The 27102-nt window shown below is 43.0% G+C and overlaps 1 protein-coding gene across 11 annotated transcripts in view; it reads right to left on the bottom strand.

Annotated features, from left to right (window-relative positions):
- LOC139537530 (transcriptional regulator Erg-like) overlaps positions 1–27102 on the bottom strand; it is an 83610-nt gene that overhangs the window by 20264 nt on the left and 36244 nt on the right. For 2 of the 11 annotated variants that reach the window (XM_071338950.1, XM_071338955.1), the window contains exon 1: positions 1654–2011. The exons of 5 other annotated variants lie outside the window; for them this stretch is intronic. In XM_071338950.1, the coding sequence (XP_071195051.1) occupies positions 1654–1671 (18 nt within the window). In that variant the 5' untranslated portion in view covers positions 1672–2011. Of the gene's footprint in view, positions 1–1653; positions 2012–9173; positions 9274–9951; positions 10073–27102 lie in introns of those variants that run through there. 4 more of the 11 variants (XM_071338953.1, XM_071338960.1, XM_071338956.1 and 1 more) reach the window with 3 other exon arrangements.

Here is a 27102-nt window from a genome sequence, read left to right as displayed (position 1 = left end):
TCTACCAGTGAACATTTATGATTGGTAAGGGATGAGATCTGTTCTTGGATTTTTTTTCTCCCTTATGTTCTATGAACATTGCTTTCTAGGTGTGTACTAGATACTAGAGGACCCAACTCATGACCCTAGGTGAACTGTCTAAGACGATAGACTGTCCACTGGTGCCATAATGTGTCTTCAAGCTGAGAATTGTGTGACTAGTGTGACACTATCAAAACAACATGACGCAGCTTTTCAGTCATGTTGCGTAATGCCCATTTCAGTAAAACTATTCCACGATTGTCTTGTGCTATTGTGACAGAGAGTATCTATGTCAGTTGTTTAGAATATTGATTAAAGTCATCCATAATAATCTCAATCAGGTGCAATGAAGTTCACCACCACCAAACCTGTTCCACAAAAAGCCAGCCAGTGCATCGAGAAGGTGTTTATAAACAGCGGTCACTCTCCTCTCTGCCTGGGACTTCAACTCAACCACGGTCCCAGTGCCACAATATCACTGGTCACAAAGGAGCAAGCTCCCTCTCCAAACATTTGGGTTCTACTTCCATACTGTACCTGTTTACATTGAATACCAGCAAGACAGCTGATTATGTAATTATGGCTTCCCTGCTTTTGGATTATTGCTCACACTGTGATTTGGCTGTAAACATCTTGTGCTGCCACTGGCAGACGCAGAGGGTGGCAATATTAGACGCCATGTTGAATTAGGTTTGCAGGTGACTGACTCCCTAGCAGGACTCTAAATTAAAACATGTAATGCGTAGCACTGGAGCTCCCAACTTTAAAGTTAGGAGCACAACATAAAATGTAGGAGCACCAGAAAATATATATTTATATATTGATTGAGATATAGCCTATGAGTTCCAGCTACTTCTGAAGCACGTTGTGCCCTAGATTATTTGATTCTTGTAAAAAGCAAAAAATGCTTTCCTCCTCTGTCCATTGTCTAATAGGTGTTGTTACAGTAACTACACAAGGGTAATTACTTGATAGACTAACACTAGGAAAGCCATGTCAAAGTATTAACTATTTACTACTACTATTTACCATTCATTTTGATTATGATGTTAACATAGGCATTAATGCAACAATAACAATAGCATGATAAAATGTCTTCAGAGAATTTAAACCTCCCACTATTTCAGTTCCTTCAGCACAGGATTGCATTTTTCATTTCAAAGTATAATTTTCGCAGATGGTTCTTTGACAAATACCTAAGACTCCACCCCCCCCCCCCCAAAAAAAAATACCAATACATAAGAATGCAATTTTTTTGTAAAGGTAAAAATCAAAAACATAATAAATGTTAAAATTGGTGCCTCTCCATAATGAATAAAATGTTCAAGAAATGTAAATTCCGGTTTGTTTTATTTGTTTGTAAGACAAGCCAGGTCAAATCACTTCAGCGTCCGAAAGAACGAAATCTCAGATTTTGTTATTAACCCAAAGATTTTTGAAACCGTACAGCCCATCCGCATAGGAAAAAGGAAATTTGCAAGGAAATCTTGTCGCACCTCTATGGCAGAAGGGTGTTACCCTTCGCCTGCTTGGTCAGTGTTTCTTTAAAGTGCCACGAAAACTAAAACAATGCCCAAGCACTACGGAAAATAACCAATAAAAAGCCAAAACAATAAATAAAAATGTACTTACCTTAATGGTGCTGGCCATATTTGTTCAGGACCTCTCAGTCCTGGTAAAACACACTGGTATAAATTTGAATATAATTTTTTTCTGGTCAGCAAGCTAGTTGAGGTTCCACTAAGCGGTGTTTGGAGCGGATGAGATTGTGCTAACGTTGGGAAGTGAAGTCAGCCAATAGCAGGAAGAGGTTTCTATTGGTTCTGGCCACCGCAACTCGAAGAAACAGGATATTTGGGAGAGAGGAGATAAGAAGGGCTAAAAACAATGTTGTTATTCTTGATGATGTGTGTTAGAAGTTTTTATTTTTAAGTAAGGAGGGGTAAGGTTGTAGAGGGGAGACTAACTAAAGGCTGATCTGAGAGTAGGTTCTCTACTGAGGCAGGCAGATGTGAAGTGTGTGTGTGTGTGTGTCACACACATAAACCGGTGACAGGATGCAAATGTCTGATCATACGATCCATACTTGATACGCTTGCCTGTCATGTGCCTCTATAGAGGGCTAACAGTCGAGGATGGCTACAGTGAGTACAGCACCAACCTCTCTTGCACAGAGCACTCAACACTGTTGCGAAGATCATTTCACCACTTTTGAACAAGGGGCATTTCAACATTACTACACTTAAACCATTTTTTAAAATCAGGTTTAAGTATATTCCAGTAGAAATGAACCTTTATAAACTCACTTAAATAACAGGTCACATGTATGCCTCAATTTAGTAGGCTACCTACATAATAAACAGAAAAACTGAATGTCCACACAATGAATTAATATTCATTGAATTGATAATGAGATGTGAGCGGCCCGGCCCTCCTTTCTTCAGGGGGGTCTGGTTGGGTCTGGAGACTAGAGGTGAGAAAGCAGCAAACCTGAGCAGGCCTGATAAGGAGGTGAAGTCAAGGAGAAAGTCAAGGAGAAAGTAAGAGAGGAAATCAGAGCGCAGCCTGACATCCTGCTGCCGACCTCTGTCAAAACACACCCGTGACTGACCACCCCTGGTCCTGGACGTTGATTACACACACACATACAAACACAAACAGGCGAGGGCAGACCCACTACACTGTGACCTCTGACCTGTGACCACTCTCAGGTGTACAGTTGAACCACAGTTCAGACCAGAAAGCCCTCGAGGTAGTACTCCATTCAACTGACCACTGTGAGGCTCAGGGCCATAGCCATAGCCAGGGTCTGAGTTATATGTAGCTACAGCCATAGTGAGGTTCACAGCATTTGTAAACCGATCGTGGCGTGGCATCATATCATTTACAAAAAGGAATTCTTTTCCAAGAAGGCGTAGTAGTAGGACGTGTGTGTTTGTCTTTGTCTTATCCCGTGTCTTATGCCGTGTAAATAGCCAGACTTTTTCGTATATATCTTAATCTCACTTTCTATCTACGAACTAAATATACTTTCCTGCAACCCGCCTCACCCAATGTGGTACGGATCAGCCTCACCCAGAGCATATCAGACTGCTTCTCTCTACCACATCACCGGATTCCTGCCACCCTGGATCATTACACAGGATCATCACAGCTAGCTAGCTGCAAACGAGTGGCTACTGTTAGCTAACGCCTCTGTCCCGAAGCAAGCACCAGCTAGCCTTGAGCTAGCCTCGAGCTAGGCCCATATACCAGCTAATTCTAGGGCTACAATACCTCCTTTGCCAATTGGCCTGGACCCTTTATTGTCGACACGGAACCCCGCCGATCCATCACGACCGGACTGCCGACGTGATTGCCCGATGTGGTCTCAACAGGCTATTCCGTTACGATGTTGCCGAAAAACCATCTACTAGCCCCGGCCCGCTAGCTTTTCTGAACGCTGTGTCCCCTGCTTGCCTAGTGTAGTAGTGACTACCGAATGGCACCCTGACTCACCTATTGCTGCTCTTTTGACCCTATGATCACTCAGCTACACAGCTGATGCCCCCTGGACTGTTTCAATAACAAGGTACCTCATTTTGTTTACCTGTCGGCCCCAGCCTCGAACTCAGGTCCTGTATGTACCTAACTGACCCGCTCTGCCCATTCATCGCCATTTACCCGTTGTTGTCTTAGCTCTCCTGATCAACACCTGTGATTGCTTTATGCCTCTCTCTAATGTCAATATGCCTTGTCTACTGCTGTCTTGGCTAGTTCTTATTGTTTTATTTCACTGTAGAGCCCTCAGTCCCGCTCAAAATGTCTTAGATAGCTCTTTTGTCCCACCCCACACACATGCGGAGACCTCACCTGGCTTAACTGGTGCCTCTAGAGACGAAACCTCTCTCATCGTCACTCAACGCCTAGGTTTACCTCCACTGTACTCACATCCTACCATAACATTGTCTGTACATTATGCCCTGAATCTATTCTACAACGCCCAGAAATCTGCTCCTTCTATTCTCTGTCCCCAACGCACTAGACGACCAGTTCTTATAGCCTTTAATCGTACCCTTATCCTACTCCTCCTCTGTTCCTCTGGTGATGTAGAGGTTAACCCAGGCCCTGTAGCGCCCAGTTCCACTCCTATTCCCCAGGCGCTATCATTTGTTGACTTCTGTAACCGTAAAAGCCTTGGTTTCATGCATGTTAACATCAGAAGCCTCCTCCCTAAGTTTGTTTTATTCACTGCTTTAGCACACTCCGCCAACCCTGATGTCCTCGCCGTGTCTGAATCCTGGCTTAGGACTGCCACCGAAAATTCTGAAATTTCCATCCCCAACTACAACATTTTCCACTAAGATAGAACTGCCAAATAGGGTGGAGTTGCAATCTTCTGCAGAGATAGCCTGCAGAGTTCTGTCATGCTATCCAGGTCTGTGCCCAAACAGCTTGAGCTTCTACTTTTAAAAATCCACCTTTCCAGAAATTAGTCTCTCACTGTTGCCGCTTGTTATAGACCCTCAGCCCCCAGCTGTGCCCTGGACACCATATGTGAATTAATTGCCCCCATTTATCTTCAGAGTTTGTACTGTTAGGTGACCTAAACTGGGATATGCTTAACACCCCGACCGTCCTACAATCTAAGCTAGATGCCCTCAATCTCACCCAAAGTATCAAGGAACCTGCCAGGTACAACCCTAAATCCGTAAACACTGGCACCCTCATAGATATCATCCTGACCAAACTGCCCTCTAAATACACCTCTGCTGTCTTCAACTAGGATCTCAGCGATCACTGCCTCATTGCCTGAGTCCGTAATGGGTCCGCGGTCAAATGACCACCCCTCATCACTGTCAAACGCTCCCTAAAACACTTCAGAAGCAGGCCTTTCTAATCGACCTGGCCCGGGTATCCTGGAAGGATAATGACCTCATTCCGTCATTAGAGGATGCCTGGTTGTTCTTTAAAAGTGCTTTCCTCACCATCTTAAATATGCATGACCCATTCAAAAAATAAATATGAATTAAGAACAGATATAGCCCTTGGTTCACTCCAGACTTGACTGCCCTTGACCAGCACAAAAACATCCTGTGGCGTACTGCATTAGCAGTGAATAGCTCCCGCGATATGCAACTTTTCAGGGAACTTTTTCAGGGAAGTTAGGAACCAACATACACAGGCAGTTAGGAAAGCAAAGGCTAGCTTTTTCAAACATAAATTTGCATCCTGTAGCACAAATTCCAAAACGTTCTGGGACACATTAAAGTCCATGGAGAATAAGAGCACCTCCTCCCAGATGCTCACTGCACTGAGGCTATGAAACACTGTCACCACCGATAAATCTACAATAATCGAGAATTTCAATAAGCATTTTTCTACAGCTGGCCATGCTTTCCACCTGGCTACGGCTTCCACCTGGCTACGGCTTCCACCCGCCCGCTCGTCTAGCATTACTACTCTGGACAGTTCTGACTTAGAATATGTGGACAACTACAAATACCTAGGTGTCTGGTTAGACTGTAAACTCTCCTTCCAGACTCACATTAAGCATCTCCAATCCAAAATTAAATCTAGAATCAGCTTCCTATTTCGCAACAAAGCATCCTTTACTCATGCTGCCAAACATACCCTCGTAAAACTGACTATCCTACCGATCCTTGACTTCGGCGATGTCATTTACAAAATAGCCTCCAACACTCTACTCAGCAAATTGGATGTAGTCTATCACAGTGCCATCCGTTTTGTCACCAAAGTCCCATATACTACCCACCACTGCGACCTGTATGCTCTCGTTGGCTGGCCCTCGCTTCATATTCGTTGCCAAACCCACTGGCTCCAGGTCACCTATAAGTCTTTGCTAGGTAAAGCCCTGCCTTATCTCAGCTCACTGGCCACCATAGCAGCACCCACCTGTAGAGTGCGCTCCAGCAGGTATATTTCACTGGTCATCCCCAAAGCCAACTTTGGCTGCCTTTCCTTCCAGTTCTCTGCTGCCAATGACTGGAACAAACTCTAAAAATCAATGAAGCTGGAGTCTTATATCTGCCTCACTAACTTTAAGCATCAGCTGTCAGAGCAGCTTACTGATCATTGCACCTGTACACAGCCCATCTGTAAATAGTCCACCCAACTACCGCATCCCCATGTTGTTGTTTTTTTCTCCTTTGCACCCCAGTATCTCTACTTGCATATTCATCTTCTGCACATCTACCACTCCAGTGTTTAATTGCTAAATTGTAATTATTTCGCTACTATGGCCTATTTATTGCCTTACCTCCTAATCTTACTACATTTGCACACACTGTATATAGATTTTTCTATTGTGTTATTGACTGTACGTTTGTTTATCCCATGTGTAACTCTGTGTTGTTTGTGTCGCACTGCTTTGCTTTATCTTGGACAGGTCGCAGTTGTAAATGAGAACTTGTTCTCAACTGGCCTACCTGGTTAAATAAAGGTGAAATGAAATAAAAATAAAACAAAGAAGAGGCTGTGAGAAGAACAGTGTTTTCTCTATTTTGAAAGGAATTGAGTAATGTACCACCTGTTGACAGTTGTTTTTTCAACTTTCAACAAATTTAATTTGGGAGGGGGCAAAATATAGTACATGTAGTATTTTGTACCAAAACCAACAAACATATGATAGCACTTTTAACGTGTGTTACAAGTATTATTGGTGGGTGTGCATTTTTGGAAATGTCTTTTTTACGGTCTATGGGTACATTTTGTAAGACTGAAATGTTGCAATTATTTTGGGTATTGTCTTTCAACAGATGATCACAAGATGTACCCAAATAGCATTAAGAAAAATAGGAGGATGTTGTGTTGCTCAAATTGTGCTGGTTTTCACAAGTTTCTGCTGTTTGTTGTTGCATCACCAAATGAAGAAATACTATGAGGTGTGTGAGAATCTCCAACAGCCAAATTAGGCCTACATCTTTCATTTTATTACAGTTTTCAGTCTATCTCACTCTCTTTCTCTCTCTTTCTCTCTCTTTCTCCCTCCTCCCCCATCCATCTCTCCTGTTGTCTGACTGGTTTTATGGCCTCCTGCAGGAAGTCTGTAGGATGTGACCCCTGTTCTCCTCTCACACCAAATCTAGGCCACCCAACAATGCTGACACACACACATGTACACACGCACACACACACACCTCAACCATCCCAACCCTCCACCTCACCAAATCCCACCCATCCTACCTCTATTACCCGTCACCCAATACCACCATACCCCCTCACTCCCCTCTGCCATATTCATCTCCACCTTATCTCCAGCTAAGCACACCAAAAACGGCATTAATGATAAGTAATCAAATAAAGACAGCACTTCTAAAAGCCTATTTCACACCATAGTCTGCTGAATTTGAAAGATCCATTTTCTTTCTTTTAGATTTCTCACCCCATCTCCAGCCTACTCTCCAGCCCCCCCTAGTCCTGTACCATCCACCCCATTTTCGGCATACCCCCAGTCACCCCCCTACTCTTGTACCATCCACCCCATCACCAGCAGTTCTGACCTGGAAGTGCTACCTCCACAGGGGGCTGGGAAGCCATGCTTCTCCCTCTCGTAAGAATGTCTTGTACTATATGCTCACAGACACACACACCTTTCTCTGGGACCATCTATAAATACAGCAGCCTCCGACTGTGCTGGGCTTCACCCCCTCTAGCCCTGCTCCCCACAACACATCCTCTACTTCAGAGGATCCGGAGGAGGAAGCTTCAGTACAGACTTGTGTGCGTAAAGAGACAGATTGATGGTCTTGGAAAAATGCTTGATGTCACAAGTGAATGTCTTGTTGTATGGGGGTTAGTGTGGTGGCAGCTGAACAATAGAGGAAGAGGGTGAGGTGCTTGGTCACATGCTGGGTATTTGTGGATTGTGGAGCACTTGGGCACAGGGCTAGTGCATAATCCCCTATTAACAGCTCCATCTACAGGCAGCTTGGCGAAACAGCACCCAGTACACAGGCAGGGTTCCTAAGATGTGTCTCAATCACAGGAGGTTGGTGGCACCTTAATTGGGGAGGACGGGCTCATGGTAATGGCTGGAGCAGAATCAGTGGAATGGTATCAAACACATGGTTTCTATGTGTTGCTCTGTTTCAGCCATTATTATGAGCCATCCTCCCCTCAGCAGCCTTCACTAGTCTCAATGGTATGCGTCTCTGAAAAGTCGTCCATGCAAGTAGGTGAGGTAAAAGTGTAGCCTGAGAGAAACATATTTACATATCAGGCCGTGTTAAGGCTCTAACGATCTACCTTTCTCTCTTTCTCCCTTTATCAATGAATGACTCCCACTCTGCATCTAGCTACATCATTTATTCTCTGTTTACCTCCTACTGGAGATCAATAGGGCTTCTCCTTCGAACCTCATCTGATGTAAACTACTGTAAACAGTGGAAGGTTGCTCTCTAACGTTCAACCTAATGGCCAGGTATGTGTGCCTCCTTTGGCACAGGGATCATAAACTCCATTAACAGTTGGCTGGCTCCTAGAGCGCCACCATCACCGTCTGGGAGCGAAGGGTTGAACAGATCCCAGTCTGTGTGCTGGTAGTCTGCCTGGTGGTCTAGCTGTGATAGCCCTGTGGGGAGGAAGGTTGGTCACGAGAGAGAGAGCAGGAAACCAGCATCCCTCCACCCTCCGACGTACACTACATGCCCGGCGGCCACCGGCTTTTATGGAGATACCTACAGCGTGGGTAGTAGTACACCCATTGTGATGCTTTATAAGCGTCTTTATGACCTATCGTTAACAATTAGTAAGGCTCCTAAGTGGCGTAACGAATTGTGCATAAAAAATTTGCAGGTTAGATTACAGTTCATGCCAAGTATTATAATTCTGGAACGGCCGACAGAGTTAATGGCTATATCATGCTAGTCTGCATTGGTTTTCCTATTTACTGTCAGTATTACTTCAGCAGCAATCACAAGGATCTAAATAAACAACATTTCAGAGAATGTGCATCAAATTTAAGAGCAGCTCTTGACTCTCGAAAGCCAATGTGTGAGAGCTTTGAGCTCAATGCATGAAATGCACTGTAAAATAAAGTTATCAATATGATTTGCTATTAATATATAAAACAAAACTGATGGGCATGTATCATTTCCATTTAAGAACAGTATCATATACACAATAAAATATGATGACAAATGAATTCTAACCTTTGGTTTCCCTCAGCCCAGCTCTTTCTCGGTTCTTAACCGCAGTAAAACGCTGACTGAGCACGGTCATCCCGCCAGCCCAGAAGTGTTCCTTTTGAAGCTGAAGGAGTGAAAGGGGACATTTAAGGATCACTTACATCTAAACACAGCCTAGCAGTATCCTGCAGCAGCACTGCACAGATGCTCATTTAGCATTCCACAGCCTCCTGTAGCGTTGCCTTCATACAGGGGGAGGGAGGGAGAGAGAGAGGAGAAAACACCATATGATTTGAATTAATCACCGTGGCCAGACAGTTATATTAAAAATAACATTTTTTCCCCCTGCTTTCGGTCACAATGGCTCGTCTGTTGCTTGACAAAACACTGGCCTGAAGCTGACGGTATAATGGGCTATGGGCGCTCTCTGTTTTTTTCTGGCAACTCACACAACCGTCATGCGTTTTCTATTTGACAGGATTGGACGACACAGGGAACCAGTCACAGCAGAGGCTGTATGGACCCTGCCCCTGAAGTGATAGGATAAGGTTTTAGACAGAATACCTTGCAACTCATTCCTAATACAAACAAGGTTTTGTACACAGTATGTTTGATTGACTGATAATACAACCTTGCATGTGTCCTTCCACCTACATTGATTTAATAGGAGATATTAAACCATGGCTATTTCAAAATAAGCACAGATCAGGCTTTTCTATGTATACCCCATAAAAAGTGTCCCAAATATGGCCTTACAGGTCACAGTGTAGGCCTGATGTGTGCAGTCGAGGAGTAATCTCACCGTAGATGTGCGGGCAAACCAGGAAGTGGTAAACCACACGACCTGCCTCTGCAGAGTCCAGGAAGAGAGAGGGTTGAGAGCTGGAGAACGTTAACTTGGTGCCATGGACCCTGTCCTCGGATTTCAAGGCCGCTTGAGATAATGACGTATCAGTGACCCAAGCCCTGCTCAGATAATCAGTGGTTTAAAAAGTACAAAATTGTTATACTTGAGTAAAAGTAAAGATAGCTTAATAGAAAAGGACTCAAGTAAAAGTCAACCAGTATAAAACTACTTGAGCAAAAGTCTAAAAGTATTTGGTTTTAAATATACTTAAGTATCAAAAGTAAATGGAATTGCTAAAATATACTTAAGTATCAAAAGTAAAAGTATAAATCATTTAAATTCCTTATATTAAGCAAACCAGATGGCAAAATGTTTGTATTAAATATATTTGTATTTATTTACGAATAGCCAGGGGCACACTCCAACACTCAGACGTTATTTACAAATGAAGCATTTGTGTTTAGTGATTCTGCCAGATCAGCGCAGTAGGGATGACCAGGGATGTTCTGTCGATAAGTGCGTGAATTGGACCATTTTCCTATCAAAATTTATGATGGAGGGAGCATCATGGTTTGGGGCTGCTTTGCTGCCTCAGGGCCTGGACAGCTTGCTATCATCAACGGAAAAATGTATTCCCAATCTTATGAAGACATTTTGCAGGAGAATGTAAGGCTATCCGTCCGCCAATTGAAACTCACCAGAAGTTAAGTGATGCAACAGGACAACGACCCAAAACACAGAAGTAAATCAACAACAGAAAGGCTTCAACAGAAGAAAATACACCTTCTGGAATGGCCCAGTCAGAGTCCTGACCTCAACCCGATTGAGATGCTGTGGCATGACCTCAAGAGAGCAGTTCACACCAGACATCCCAAGAATATTACTGAACTGAAACAGTTTTGTAAAGAGGAATGGTCCAAAATTCCTCCTGACCGTCGTGCAGGTCTGATCCGCAACTACAGAAAATGTTTGGTTGAGGTTATTGCTGCCAAAGGAGGGTCAACCAGTTATTAAATCCAAGGGTTCACATACTTTTCCCACCCTGCACTGTGAATGTTTACACAGTGTGTTCAATAAAGAAATGAAAACATATACTTGCTGGTGTGCTATTAGTTTAAGCAGACTGTGTTTGTCTATGGTTGTGACTTAGATGAAGATCAGATCAAATTTGATGACCAATTTTTGCAGAAATCCAGGTAATTCCAAAGGGTTCACATACTTTTTCTTGACACTTTACATATGAGATGAGTAATGCGAGATGTGCAAACATTCTTAAAGTAGCTTTATTAAAGTGACTAATGTTCCATTTATTAAAGTGGCCAATGACATCAAGTCTGTAGGTAGGCAGCTGCCTCTCTGTGCTAGTGGTGGCTGTTTAACAATCTGATGGCCTTGAGATATAGCTCTGTCCCAGCTTTGAAGCACCTATACTGACCTCGTCTTCTGGATGGAAGTGGGGTGAACAGGCAGCGGCTCGGGTGGTTATTGTTCTTGATGATCTTTTTGCCTTCCTGTGACATCAGGTATTGTTGTAGATGATTTGGAGGGCAGGTAGTTTGCCCCCGGTGATGCATTTTGCAGACTGCACAACCTCTGGAGAGCCTTGCAGTTGTGGGCGGTGTAGTTACCGTACCATGCGGTGATACACCTCGACAGGATGCTGTCAATTGTGCACCTGTAAAAGTTAGTGAGGGTTTTTGGTGACAAGCCACATTTTTTTCAGCCTCCTGAGGTTGAAGAGGCACTGTTGCGCCTTCTTCACCACACTGTGTGCATGGACCATTTCAGTTTGTTGGTGATATGTACACAGAGGAACTTAAAATGTTCCACCTTCTCCACTGCTGTACCGTCGATGTGGATAGGGGGGTGCTCCCTCTGCTGTTTCCTGAAGTCCACGAGGTTATTTTCCTGACACCACACTCCGAGGGCCCTCACCTCCTCCTGTAGGCTGTCTCGTCGTTGTTGGTAATCAAGCCTACCACTGTTGTGTCGTCTGCGAACTTGATGATTGAGTTGGAAGCGTGCATGCGCCACAGGGTCGTCTGCATCGTCTGTGGACCTATTGGGGGGGTAAGCAAATTGAAGTGGGTCTAGGGTCGCAGGTAGGGTGGAGGTGATATGATGGTCAGATGTACCAAAAGGAGGGCGGGGGAGGGCCTTGTATGCATCGCAGAAGTTAGAGTAGCAATGGTCGAGCGTGTTACTCGCTCGTGTACAGCAATCGATATGCTGATAGAATTAAGGTAGCCTTGTTCTCAAATTAGCTTTGTTAAAATCCTCAGCTACAATAAATGCAGCCTCAGGATATACGGTTTCCAGTTTTCATAAAGTCCAGTGAAGTTCCTTGATGGCCGTCTTGGTATTCGCTTTCGGGGGATATACATGGCTGTGATGATAACCGAGGAGAGTTCTCTTGGGAGATAATATGGTCGGCATTTGATTGTGAGGAATTCTAGGTCAGGTGAACAAAAGGACTTGAGTTCCTGTATGTAATTACAATGAGTCGTTAATGACGAAACATACACCCCCGCCCTTCTTTCTTACCGGCGAGATGTTTATTCCTGTCGGCGCGATGCACTGAAAATCCCGTTGGCTGTGTGGACTCCAACAGTATGTCGCCAGCTAGCCATGTTTTCGTGAAACAGAGTATGTTACAATCCCAGATATCTCTTTAGAAAGCAACTCTTGCCCTGATTTCGGCGACTTTGTTAACTAGGGACTGGACATTAGCAAGTAATATACTCTGAAGTGGTGCGTGGTGTGCTTGCATCCGAAGACTCACTAGAAGACCGCTCCAGCACCCTCTACTCTGGCGGCATTGTTTTGGTTCAAATGCCCTGGGAGGTACAGACAAAGGATTCGCTTTGGGAAAGTCGTATTCCTGGTCGTAGTGCTGGTTGTGCTGGTAAAGTGACGTCTCTCTGATATCCAATAGTTCTTCCCGGTTGTATGTAATACCACTTAAGGTGCTCTGGGCTAACATGTTAATCATGTGCCTATGAACCTGAGTTGTGCCTATGAACCTGAGTTATACTGTTTTGCCCTAGCAGGAAGCCCACTGTGAGCAGTTCATCTTCAGCTCAAATATAAATATCGCTGTCCTGTTTACCTCTGATAAGCCTCCCAGTAAAGCAATAAAAACAATCAAGAATCCCAGGAAAACACTAAAAATACCCCACATTAACATGTGTAGCCTAAGAAACAAGGTTCATGAAATCGATAAAATAGCAAAGCACCCTTTAACGCAACAGGCATCATCAAAGTGCACAACAGAACAGTGTACTGGCTACACTCGGTTTGTTGTTTTTATGAAATAGTTTTCATTAAATTGTGTTTAATCATAGCTAAAGTTTATATTGCTATGGGTTCCGCGACGCGGTCAGCCTTTACGGCTGGGACCGCAAGTTTGTGTCCCAGATTCCTGTTAAGTAACAGTTAGCTGCTGCCATCATGGAAACGCAGCAGGCTAACGCTAGCAGTGCTAGCCCAACGGTGTTTATATCCACGCCTGGGAACAAATGCTTCAGGTGTGAGATGATTTCCACACAATAAAAAGATGAAGATAAGGTGGAACTGGAAAATGGACAGGGATTTGTCTGCCCTAAATGCATCACCATCAAGCAGCTGTCGTGTTTTTGGCTATGCCGGATTAAGTGATATGACATGCTATTCTATAAAATCCTTTCTCCGTAATAACTATTACCTGATTGAGCTAATCATGTAAATGTAATTAACTAGAAAGTCGGGGCACCACGAAAAAATATTTATAGAGCTGTTATCTTCCGAATAAACTCTTAAAGACCTAGTAATATTTTACATCAATAGCAGTCAATATTAATCGTCACCTTAATTCAGTCTCATCTGAAAGTTGTAAATTCTTGGATATCTTCACGAACCCTGGCTAACAAGTTGAATCAGCAATACAAAATTGGGTTTAATTATTTATTTACTAAATACCTAACTAATCACACAGAATTACATATACACAGAATGAATCATACCTTGATTACAAATTACGTCATAAAGGAAAACGTCCCTAGCGGGCGGAACAGATATGACAGCTGGTTACACAAAAGAAAAGGGGGCTGGGTTTGAGTGAAAGAGCGGGAAGACTTGAGGAACCAAGGGAGAAGCCATGCTATCGTAAATACAGTATCTTATGCATTCTAAATTACCGCCCATTTGGAAAAGGAAAATGCAATAAATATTTACTCTGAGCTGCGCTTCGGTAGGTTGGTGGTAGATGGAAGGCCGTGTTGCCCAACCGAGTCCTTTGAAGAATGTCTCTGCTGGTAAATTGGATACGTTGTAGTAACGTCGTTGTGTGGTAGACGGGATACTCTGTTCTTTCCTAATTTACGTTTGCAGCTGCTATTGCTAACTCAACGTCTAGGCGGTATCACTTCTGTAGTGAATAAAAGTTCAAAGTTCATACCATTCTCAACCAAAGCTCACGCTGATGTTGGCTTAGTTCTGTAGTTGACATGTTAGTCCTTTTTAACGTAGGGACCGTCGTCCTCACATCCTCGGAACAGGAGGTTTCATTTTCGTCAAGGGCTTATACTGTATAGTGGAGGGAGAAAAGGGGTGTGTTTCATAATTTTCAACCTATGTCTCTTCACGTGGGAGGGCCACTAAGTCAGGCCTAATTCACTCATGAAAACCCAATTCTCACATTTCAGAAGCTAAAATCACATTTCATCCCATCACGAATAATTTCATATTCAAACATTTAAATTGAACAACAATTCCATGTGAATCCGATAACTCTGATGTGTAGACTTTCCACTGTAGAGTTTATGTCATTCTATCATTGATGAGAATGTGCCAGATGACAACCGAACTGACATAATATACATTAAGTACCACCGCATATGTTCAATTGGTCGGATTACCAGAATATAGTTCATTTCCCCCCACCTTTCTGATGTTCCCAGAATCTCTATGTTAACAAAGGGGTTTTCAAATTTCACATCAGTAGGGTAGAGAGAGGGAAAAAGGGGGGAAGAGGTATTTATGACTGTCATAAACCTACCCCCAGGCCAACATCATGACACAGCTTAGGGAAGAGATCCTCCGGCTGTTAGCTCGGCTGGGAGAAAAGGATAAACTGCTTTCTAAGTACACCGACCATGCTGTAACCCAGGCAAACCGAATCTCAGTTTTAAATGTCTTCTATAGCAAAGCTGTCGATCTGTTCCAATCCAACGGACCGATGTTAAGATCAACGGCGCGGCTCATGGGAGACTGGACACTTGCAAGGTATAGGAGATCAGGGAGGCAGTCTGGCCACCCATCATCTATCCAAGAAGATCCAATTCAGCTATCAAACAGCTTTGCCCCGCTTGAGACGGTCCTACCAGCCACAGGAGTCAGCATGGATAATGGGTGTATACAGTGCCTTCGGAAAGTGTTCAGACCCCTTGACTTTTTCCACATTTTGTTTAGTTAGAGCCTTATTCTAAAATTGATTAAATAAATACAAAATTCCCATCAATCTACACACAATATCCCATACATTTTTGCAAATGTACTAAATATAAAAAACAGAAATACCTTTACATAAGTATTCAGACCCTTTGCTATGAGACTCGAAATTGAGCTCATGTGCATTCTGTTTCCATTGATCATCCTTGAGATGTTTCTACAACTTGACTGGAGTCCACCTGTGGTAAATTAAATTAATTGGACATGATTTGGAAAGGCACACACCTGTCTATTTTTTTTTTAACCAGGTAGGCTAGTTGAGAACAAGTTCTCATTTGCAACTGCGACCTGGCCAAGATAGAGCATAGCAGGTCGACACATACAACAACACAGAGTTACACATGGAATAAACAAACATACAGTCAATAATACAGTAGAAAAAGTCTATATACAGTATGTGCAAATGAGGTAGGATAAGGGAGGTAAGGTAATAAATAGGCCATGATGGCGAAGTAATTTCAATATAGCAATTAAACACTGGATGTTAGATGTGCAGAATATATGCAGAATATATATATATATATATGCAGAATATATATATGTATATATATATATATATACATATACACATATATTATGACTTCCCGGGTGGCGCAGTGGTCTAGGGCACTGCATTGCAGTGCTAGCTGCGCCACCAGAGTCTCTGGGTTCACGCCCAGGCTCTGTCGCAGCCGGCCGCAACCGGGAGGTCCGTCGGGCGATGCACAATTGGCATAGCGTCGTCCGGGTTAGGGAGGGTTTGGCCGGTAGGGATATCCTTGTCTCAGTATGTAAAATGTATGCACTCTACTGTAAGTCGCTCTGGATAAGAGCGTCTGCTAAATGACTTAAATGTAAATGTAAATATATACAGTGGGGAGAACAAGTATTTGATACACTGCCGATTTTGCAGGTTTTCCTACTTACAAAGCATGTAGAGGTCTGTAATTTTTATCATAGGTACACTTCAACTGTGAGAGACGGAATTTAAAACAAAAATCCAGAAAATCACATTGTATGATTTTTAAGTAATTAATTCGCATTTTATTGCATGACATAAGTATTTGATCACCTACCAACCAGTAAGAATTCCGGCTCTCACAGACCTGTTAGTTTTTCTTTAAGAAGCCCTCCTGTTCTCCACTCATTACCTGTATTAACTGCACCTGTTTGAACTCGTTACCTGTATAAAAGACACCTGTCCACCCACTCAATCAAACAGACTCCAACCTCTCCACAATGGCCAAGACCAGAGAGCTGTGTAAGGACATCAGGGATAAAATTGTAGACCTGCACAAGGCTGGGATGGGCTACAGGACAATAGGTAAGCAGCTTGGTGAGAAGGCAACAACTGTTGGCTCAATTATTAGAAAATGGAAGAAGTTCAAGATGACGGTCAATCACCCTCGGTCTGGGGCTCCATGCAAGATCTCACCTCGTGGGGCATCAATGATCATGAGGAAGGTGAGGGATCAGCCCAGAACTACACGGCAGGACCTGGTTAATGACCTGAAGAGAGCTGGGACCACAGTCTCAAAGAAAACCATTAGTAACACACTACGCCGTCATGGATTAAAATCCTGCAGCGCACGCAAGGTCCCCCTGCTCAAGCCAGTGCATGTCCAGGCCCGTCTGAAGTTTGCCAATGACCATCTGGATGATCCAGAGGAGGAATTGGAGAAGGTCATGTGGTCTGATGAGACAAAAATAGAGCTTTTTGGTCTAAACTCCACTCGCCGTGTTTGGAGGAAGAAGAAGGATTAGTACAACCCCAAGAACACCATCCTAACCGTGAAGCTTGGAGGTGGAAACATCATTCTTTGGGGATGCTTTTCTGCAAAGGGGACAGGACGACTGCACCGTATTGAGAGGAGGATGGATGGGGCCATGCATCGCGAGATCTTGGCCAACAACCTCCTTCCCTCAGTAAGAGCATTGAAGATAGGTCGTGGCTGGGTCTTCCAGCATGACAACGACCCGAAACACACAGCCAGGGCAACTAAGGAGTGGCTCCGTAAGAAGCATCTCAAGGTCCTGGAGTGGCCTAGCCAGTCTCCAGACCTGAACCCAATAGAAAATCTTTGGAGGGAGCTGAAAGTCCGTATTGCCCAGCGACAGCCCCGAAACCTGAAGGATCTGGAGAAGGTCTGTATGGAGGAGTGGGCCAAAATCCCTGCTGCAGTGTGTGCAAACCTGGTCAAGAACTACAGGAAACGTATGATCTCTGTAATTGCAAACAAAGGTTTCTGTACCAAATATTAAGTTCTGCTTTTCTGATGTATCAAATACTTATGTCATGCAATAAAATGCAAATGAATTACTTAAAAATCATACAATGTGATTTTCTGGATTTTTGTTTTAGATTCCGTCTCTCACAGTTGAAGTGTACCTGTGATAAAAATTACAGACCTCTACATGCTTTGTAAGTAGGAAAACCTGCAAAATCGGCAGTGTATCAAATACTTGTTCTCCCCACTGTATATATATATATATATATATATGGAGACTCAGGCTGTAAAGTAACAAAATGTGGAAAAGGGGAAAGGATCTGAATACTTTCCGAATGCACTGTACCAACAGCCGGCGGCCGTCCAGTGGCACCCTCCCTCACGGCCACCGCAGTTCAGCAGGTAGCTTCCTCATCGGATGCCATCATGACCACCATCATTGTGGGCAGCTGGTGAGAGATTGTGGCCTGCCTACGATCTGTGGACCAACCAAGGTCCACTGTCAACCAGGAGCCCGTGTCCATGACATCAACTCTCTCCTGCCCACGGTTCTGGCCAACTACTCCAATATTGACCTTCGTTTTAGGAAATCTGAGGAACTGAGGGAGTACTACAAAAATGTTTTAAACACCCTCGCTAGCACAGGAAAGAGAATAATTTTCTATGGCCTCCTCCCGTGCTACCGAAGGGGTTAGGAACGTTTTATCAGACTCTTTGCCCCGAACGAGTACCTGAAGAAATGACAGGAATGTCTCTTTTTGTAACAACTTTGATTTACTGTGGGAGCAACCAGCACTTTTTAAAAGAGACGGGATTCACCCTAATCACAGGGGTTCCAGGATTATTTCCAGCAACATCGCAAACTGTTTTCGAGACTGACGGACAGGGTCTGGTAGTGCTAGTCTAGTTCTCCCTGTCAGAATATGCAACTGAAGACTTGGAAAGCATATCAACTCCTGTAGAAATGGCACTACGGTTATTGTGAGTAACCTAATTTATGTTCCTTTAACTCCGCCTTCTAGTGAGTTTATACAAACTTTCATCTCCTACCATTCTATTAGATTGGAGACTGTCAGAAAATGTGGTTGTAACATTAATAATTTGGTTGTTATTCCATTGGTTACCTCGAGGCAGATGCCCCAGCGGAAGAGTGGCCCACACTCATTGAATATGGCGCTTTTAAATGTTAGCGCAATCACTAGTAAAACTGTTTTCATGAAAGACCCCATTACTGAGCGCAAAGTTGATTGCATGTTTCTCACTGAAACATGGCTGTCATCAGACTATAGTGCCACTCTTATTGTAGCCTCCCCCCCGGACTACAGCTTTTCATACTGAGAGCATTTTTACTAATGCTCTCAACTGTAAGGACATTTCGTTTGGAAACTTTGGGTCTTTTGAGCATCATGCTATACTTTTTAAATGTCAGGCACCAGTGCTGGCCATAACCCTGTATAGGCCACCAAAGCACTGTCCCATTTTTTAAACTGATTTATCTTAACTATTGTCTATTGTCCTTGAGAACTATGATAAAATCATTGTGTTGGGCAATTTTAATATTCATGTTGACAAAGAGACTGACTCCAAGGCCATTGCATTTATGAATCTTTTGAGCTCTATGGACTCTATCCAACATGTTACTGGGCCCACCCATAACCGCGGCCATTCTCTGGACCTGGTTATTACCAAGGGACTTTCTAGTGACATATCGTTTATTGTTGGCGTTGCTTTTTCTTATCACCACTGTGTATTTTTTACTACCTTGCTACCCATAGCACAGGGTAATACTGAATGCATTATTAAGAAATGCTATCTTACCTCTGAAGTTGCTACAGATTTCATTGAGTGTATGAACAATACTCCACCACCTATTCTGCCTGCCTCTTGTATTGATTTATTTGATAACTTTAATAGCAAAATAAGGTCAACCATTGATGCCATAGCTCCAGTAAAGTTGTAAAAGGCCACATCCAAACGGAGGATGAGTGTCACGGCCGTTAAAAGAAGAGGACCAAGGTGCAGCGTGGTGAGCGTACATTTTCCTTTTATTAATAAAAATGACGCCGAACAAAACAATAAACACTACAAAAACAAACCGTGAAGCTAAAGGCTATGTGCCCTAAACGAAGTCAACTTCCCACAAAGACAGGTGGAAAAAAGGGCTACCTAAGTATGGTTCTCAATCAGAGACAACGATAGACAGCTGCCTCTGATTGAGAACCACACCCGGCCAAACACAAAGAAATAGAAAACATAGAAATAAAGAAACTAGAATGCCCACCCTAGTCACACCCTAGCCTAACCAAAATAGAGAATAAAAGCCTCTCTATGGCCAGGGCGTGACAATGAGTGAGGAAACTAATCAATTAAAAAGAAATTGCAGAAAGGCAGAGTGGAAGTGTAGAAAGTCAAAGTTCCAGGTTCCAGGTATGATATTCTGAGAGAGCAACTTGGCATATATAACAAGACAATTAGAAATGCCAGACGGGCTCATTTTTCTAACTTGATCACTACTAATCAGAATAATGAGAGAGTGCTCTTCTTGACCATTGACGGCCTGATAAATCCTACCCCCTCAAACCTATGTGAACTTTCCTCCACGTCTAAATGTGATGAGTTTGTGGCATATTTCAGAGATAAGATAACCAACCAATTCGGCTGGGTATGAGTCAAGGAAGACCTGATGACGAGTTTAATGATATGTGCACTAGTCCACCACGCAAAGGCATTATGGATTTATTGTCCTTTTTTCACCATAGTGAAAAAGTGGAGTGGGGAAGTGCAGTGGGGAACAGGGAGTGATTAACAACAGCTTGCACTTCTTCAGATATGCAATTAAAAACCGTTAGGAAGAAGGTGGTGAGGATATGATGGAGAAGGCAGGTAGAAGGTTTAAGTTGTGATATCACTTTCCTGAGCAAAGTATTAAATAGAGCCATGACTAAATGGAACTCTGCCACCCCAGGTAACTCAAGCGAGCATTAAAACCAGAGTTTCAAAAACTGATAAAAGAACATCTTACAGCACATTTTGTATTGTATTTTGCATTGTATTATGTATTGTATTATGTATGTGAAATGTGGTTGATACGACTGTGATATTATGTGGTTGTCTCGCAAAGATGAATGTTGTAAAAATTGTAATTGTAGAAATTGTATTCACCCACAACCTTAAATACCATGAAAAATTCAAAAGTATTAAAAATTCAAAAGTATTAAAATATACATTTAAAGAAATCTAGAAGCCGCTGTTGAAGGATTCCCATAATTCATGCTTATTCCATCCTGATTCCAGGAATCTTCCAAAAGCAATTTATTTCTGTCAAACTGTGGGTTGCTCTGGATGGGAGTACCTGCTGAATGGCTAAATTGTAATGTAAATGTAGTGCTATGTATGTATATTATGTATTTGATTTGTTGTGTTGTTTCCTGTTTGGACCCCAGGAAGAGTAGCCGTTGCCTTGGCAGCAGCTAATTGGGGATCCTAATAAATACTAAAATACGAAAATGATTTTTTTATGCGCTACATGCTTCAGCACTCGAGGGGTCACATTCTGTGAGTTTGTGTAGCCTACCACTTTGTGGCTGAGCCGTTGTTGCTCCTAGACATTTCCACTTCACAATAACAGCACTTACAGTTGACCGGGGCAGCTCTAGCAAGACAGAAATTTGACGAACTGACTTGTTGGAAAGGTGGCATTCTATGATGGTGCCACGTTGAAAGTCACTGAGCTCTTCAATACGGGCCAATTTACTGTCAATGTCTGTCTATGGAGATTGCATGGCACTGTGCTTGATTTTATACACCGGGTGTGGCTGAAATAGCCAAATCCACTAATTTGAAGGGGTGTCCACATACTTTTGTAGTGTAGATTCTTGAAAGGGAAACATTCTTCTCTACTGGCCAGTCTGGAGTAGATACCTATAAGTCTACCTGTGTTATCACAAGGGCAGAGACCCAGGCAGACTGCCTGCCACTCTGTGATATATTTCATTTGGCCACACCCAGACCACTGGCACGCTAGCCCTCCATGAGTCACGCCACAAGACTTTCGGGGTCAAGCCACAGAGCAGGAAATCACCGCCAGAAAGAATTTCCATGGCCAGGAGGGGAGAGGGACAGGATTCCTGCCTTCTCACGTCACTGTGCCAATTTATACTACATACTCAGCCAGGACCAAGTCAACAATAAACAACGGATTTAGTCCTGTATTGCGCTGAGCAGGTTATGAAGTATGATATTATGAATATGGTATGATGATGAAAGCATCAATGGTCCATTGTCATGTATCCATAGATACTTTTATATTCTGTGGCAACCTACGCATAAGCCAAATGTGCAAACAGACAATCACGTCACCAATACCAAAAGGTTCAATACATTTTGCATGTCAGAAATTATTTCTTTATAATTGTGATTTATTATTTTAAGAAATACAATTCATAAAGACTATACATGTTTATTAACCCAATATAGACCATACCTTAACAGTAAATGTAACCAAGACATAAGTATTGAGGGTATGATTTGACGTTGAAGATCACACTGTAAAAAGCTCCAGCATAGGGTGGTGAGCCCTCAAACAAACAATCCATGCTAAAAGACAAGCAGCAACATAGTGTATCGGCCACAACAAAAAGCCCTTCTTCCCAACCCCAACCAAACCCAACCAGTGGGATTTCCCAGAACCTCCAGTCCAGGCTATCCCTCTAGCTGTCTGCCGGGACACTACCAGACACTCCAATAGTAATTTGGCGTGCTGCAACAAGTGGTGCCTTTGAGTGCAACCTGCTGCAGGCTGGCTTCCAGACAGGGCCTCTGCCTTGGTCCATCGCGCCATGCCAGGAATGAAGCACTTAATGGTTTTTAGCTGATTGGGGCCGGCGGGGCCCTGAGACACTATACACAGTGTGCTGAGCACTTGGACCCCTAAGTGGGACAGCATCAGTCATCCTGATTGTGGAAATAAACAATAATTCCTGACTGCTGCTGTTGTTGCTTCTGGTCCTAACAGACTGGCCCAGCCTGTGCTTGTGCCTATGCCTGAGCCTAGACCCAGAGCCTGCACACTGATCCTAGAGAGACTCTGATGTTTATTTATGCTCTTCGCATCCATGAAACCAGAAGTTTATGCTGCCAATTAGGTAGAAAATGACTGGGAAATACTATTGTATGGAGGATGGAATAGCTACATCTAGTTGTTAACGTATATGATTGTAGTTTATGGTCTAGTTATTCCACTGTGATTGGACAGGACTGCGTAATAAATGGAGAATCCTAACTTGAGGCTCACAAATCTCCCATTGACATCAATGAATGATATCCACAAAATGTGAGTTACTCAAGCATATCTCACACTAGGATCTATCCCTGTCTACATTTATTATCATGATAACAACTTTTTCCATCCATTGACACAAAAACATTCACAGCTACACTGCCTATGCATGCATGTCTTAGTACAGGCACATGATAGGATCTATTTCAGATAAAAAATAATTAGCTCACTGAAGAACTGTGGCATTAATTTGAGACCTTTTATATAGGCGACTGAAAATATCACAGGAAGCCAGAGATCTGTCTAACAGACCAGAGACTGCCTTCCAGGTCTCCCTCCGTCTCACACAGGAACAGATAAAGCAACCTGTGTTCTCTAACCCAGTGCCTTACACAGGACACACAGACTGAGAACCTTGCATGCTTGTATTGATAATGGAGAAGCCAACGAGTCAGAGAAACAAACAGGGTGAGAGACAAAAGATGAGAGAAGAATAAGAAGAGAGATCAGAGAGGAGAAACTGGGAAGCAACTGGGAAGAGGACATGAGGAACAGGACAAGACATGAGAGAAGAAGAAGAAAAATACATGAGAGAGGAAATAATGAGAGTGGGAACAACAAAGTAAACAGGGGAGATTAGTCGAGAGAGCAGAGAAGAGATAAAAAAACAAATCTAAGAGAGGAGGAGTGTGGGATCGGTTACCTCTGTGTGCTGCGAAGCCCTGTCTGTTTCTCTCTCTCTCTGTCTCCAGCTGCCACGCTGAGCAGCACATCTGGCCTGGCTGCCTTGCTGCCTGCAGCCGGGGCTGTGTACACATGTGAGTGCGTGTGTCAGCGCCTCAGTCACAACTTGGCAACCACTCCGGCCCCGCGCCGAGGCTGCCGGGTAACAAATGACTGAAATATCTACCCAGCTTTGCTCCACATGCCTGGCCTGCACAGAATTTAAACGAACGTGACCAGACCACAAGTTTGCCTCTACCCTATACTCCCCCTCCTCAGACTTAAACAACACACACGACTGAAAAATCCAAATACAGAAAAAAAGAGAGAGAGAGAGAGAAAGAGAAAAGGGCTATGGTCGGATCTCCGCAAAAATACAATTCCTGAATGCCAGATTTCTTGGAACGGCTGGTGTGGCTTCTGGCCCGCTCCTCTTTGTCGGAGAGTTTGAGTCCCTGCAAAACACAGGATCAACCTTTCATACAGTCAGTGTCTATGGTCTCAACAAGCTAGCAGTCCATTCAACTCAATGGAAACTGCAGATAGGCCCTGTAAATGTGTACCCTGTTCCCATGTAGAATATAGTTAGTTCCACAGAGGGAGCAGATCACCTGAAGAGAAAAGAGTGGTGGAGGTGTGAGCCACACAGATCACTGGGCCTCTGTATCCACAGTCTGTCCCAGTCTGTCCCCTACTCCCACAACTCACCAGTCCTCCACTCAAACACAGACTTTGAGGTCTTTCACAGTGATATTAGACCATAGGGACCAATTGTCTCAGTCAGAGCATGTGGTGGATGAAACATTAAATGTCCAGTGAGTCACAGGCTATGAATCAGTACTATTATGGGGTCTGGAATACACTTGAACAGGCCAAAGATTCTACTGAAATAACCTAATATGTGTTTATGACAACTAACCTACACCCTTAAAAATAAAGGTGCAAGTTGGAACTGAGTAAAGTTATTGAGATCGATGCCATAGGGCAATAATTTTAGGGTCTCTGAAGAACCATAAATTAGTTGATTCTTTGAAGAACCACAAAAATCCAAAACCAGAAATGTTTCGGCCCTGCAGGACTGGTGTGGTGATACTGATGATTTGTCTCCACAAATGGTTTGTTTGGTTTGTTTACATTTGTTCACAGGTTAGGATAAGTAACGTGGTAGGTTAGGATAATTAACATGGCAGGTTAGGAACACTAATACAGCAGGTTATCAGGTTAGGAGAATGAGGTTAAGGTTAGGAAAAGGCTTAGGTTTAGGCTTAGCTACAATGCTACATCTAGCAACGATGGTAGAAACGTTAACAATCTGTGACGGACAAATCATCAGTATCATAACACCGGAATTGAATAGCCTTGCTGTAGGGTTTTAAGCCTTATTTGCATATTTCCTAGGGTGCCATTTGAGTGAATTCTAGAGTTACCAGTATCACACATGACTGTTTGCTAGTGACAGAGAAATGATTGTTGCATTCATTTTCAGTCCTGTGGCCTTCACCAAGTGAGATCCTAAGTGGTATTCATTTGGAAAGTTTTCAGACCCCTTGACTTTTTCCACAATTTGTTACGTTACAGCCTTATTCTAAAATAGATTCAATAAAAAAAATCCTCATCAATCTACACACAATACCCCATAATGACAAAGTGAAAACAGTTTTTTTTTTTTTATCTTTGCAAATTTATAAAAAAATATAAAACAGAAATACATTATTTACATAAGTATTCAGACCCTTTGCTATGAGACTCGAAATTGAGCCTAATACAGTGGCCTGAAACGCATAGTTTACAGGTCACATCAGGCCTGCAAGTCACATTATGCTGGCTTGCAAAGTCATGTATAATTCCTATTGGATTCCAGCAAGAGTGGGGATACCCAACAATTAGAAATTGTATTCACCCACAACCTTAATTCAGAATGACTGCCAGGGTTGGGAAGACTTAAGATATCAAATCGAATCAAAGGGTATTGGTCACATACAGTTTATCAGCTGTTATAGCGGTGCAGCGAAATGCTTTGTTACTAGCGCCTAACAATGCAGTCAAATGTCAAACAATAACAATTTTAAGAAAAATACAATAAAAAGGCAAGAAATCAATGACGGAGGGACTAATCCAATTAACAACCCAAATAACACTGTAGCAGTATCAAAATGCAATCAATACATACAGTACCAGTCAAAAGTTTGGACACCTACTCACTCAAGGGTTTTTCTTTATTTTTACTATTTTCTACATTGTAGAATAATAGTTAAGACATTAAAACTATGAAATAACACATACGGAATAATGTAGTAGCCAAAAAGTGTATTTTAGATTTTCAAAGTAGCCACTTTGCACGCTCTTGGCATTCTCTCAACCAGCTTCACCTGGAATGCTTTTCCATCAGTCTTGAAGGAGTTCCCACATATGCTGAGCACTTGTTGGCTGCTTTTCCTTTACTCTGCAGTTCAACTCATCCCAAACCGTCTCAATTAGCTTGAGGTCGGGTGATTGTGGAGGCCAGGTCATCTGATGCAGCACTCCATCACTCTCCTTCATGGTAAAATAGCCCTTACAAAGCCTTGAGGTGTGTTAGGTCATGTCCTGTGGAAAAACAAATGATAGTCCCACTAAGCGCAAACCAGATGGGATGGCGTATCACTGCAGAATACTGTGGTAGCCATGCTGGTTAAGTGTGCATTGAATTCTAAATATATCACTGAGTGTCACCAGCAAAGCACCCCCACACCTCCTCCTCCATGCTTCACGGTGGGAATCACACATGCGGAGATCATCCGTTCACCTACTCTGCATCTTACAAAGACACGGCGGTTGGACAGGCTGACCAAAAGACAGATTTCCACCGGTCTAATGTCCATTGCTCATGTTTCTTGGCCCAAGCAAGTGTCTTCTTCTTGATGTCCTTTAGTAGTGGTTTCTTTGCAGCAATTCAACAATGATTCACTAAGGCCTGATTCACGCAGTCTCCTCTGAACAGTTGATGTTGAGATGTGTCTGTTACTTGAACTCTGTGAAGCATTGACTTGGGCTGCAATTTCTGAAACTGGTAACTAACTTATCCTCTGCAGAGGTAACACTGGGTCTTCCTTTCCTTTGGCAGTCCTCATGAGACAGTTTCATCATAGTGCTTGATGGTTTTTGGAACTGCACATGAAGAAACTTTCAAAGTTCTTGAAATTTTCCAGATTGACTGACCTTCATGTCTTAAAGTAATGGACTGTCATTTCTCTTTGCTTATTTGAGCTGCTCTTGCCATAATATGGACTTGGTCTTTTACTAAATAGGGCAATCTTCTGTATACCAACCCTACCTTGTCACAACACAACTGATTGGCTCAAATGCATTGAGGAAAGAAATTCCACAAATTAACTTTTAACAAGGCACACCTGTTAATTGAAATGCATTCCA

This window comes from Salvelinus alpinus, chromosome 13 (assembly GCF_045679555.1).
Source record: "Salvelinus alpinus chromosome 13, SLU_Salpinus.1, whole genome shotgun sequence".
In the NCBI taxonomy this organism is placed as follows: Eukaryota; Metazoa; Chordata; class Actinopteri; order Salmoniformes; family Salmonidae; genus Salvelinus; species Salvelinus alpinus.
The sequence above is the reverse complement of the archived record's forward strand: the minus strand, read 5'-3'. Positions and strand labels throughout refer to the sequence as shown.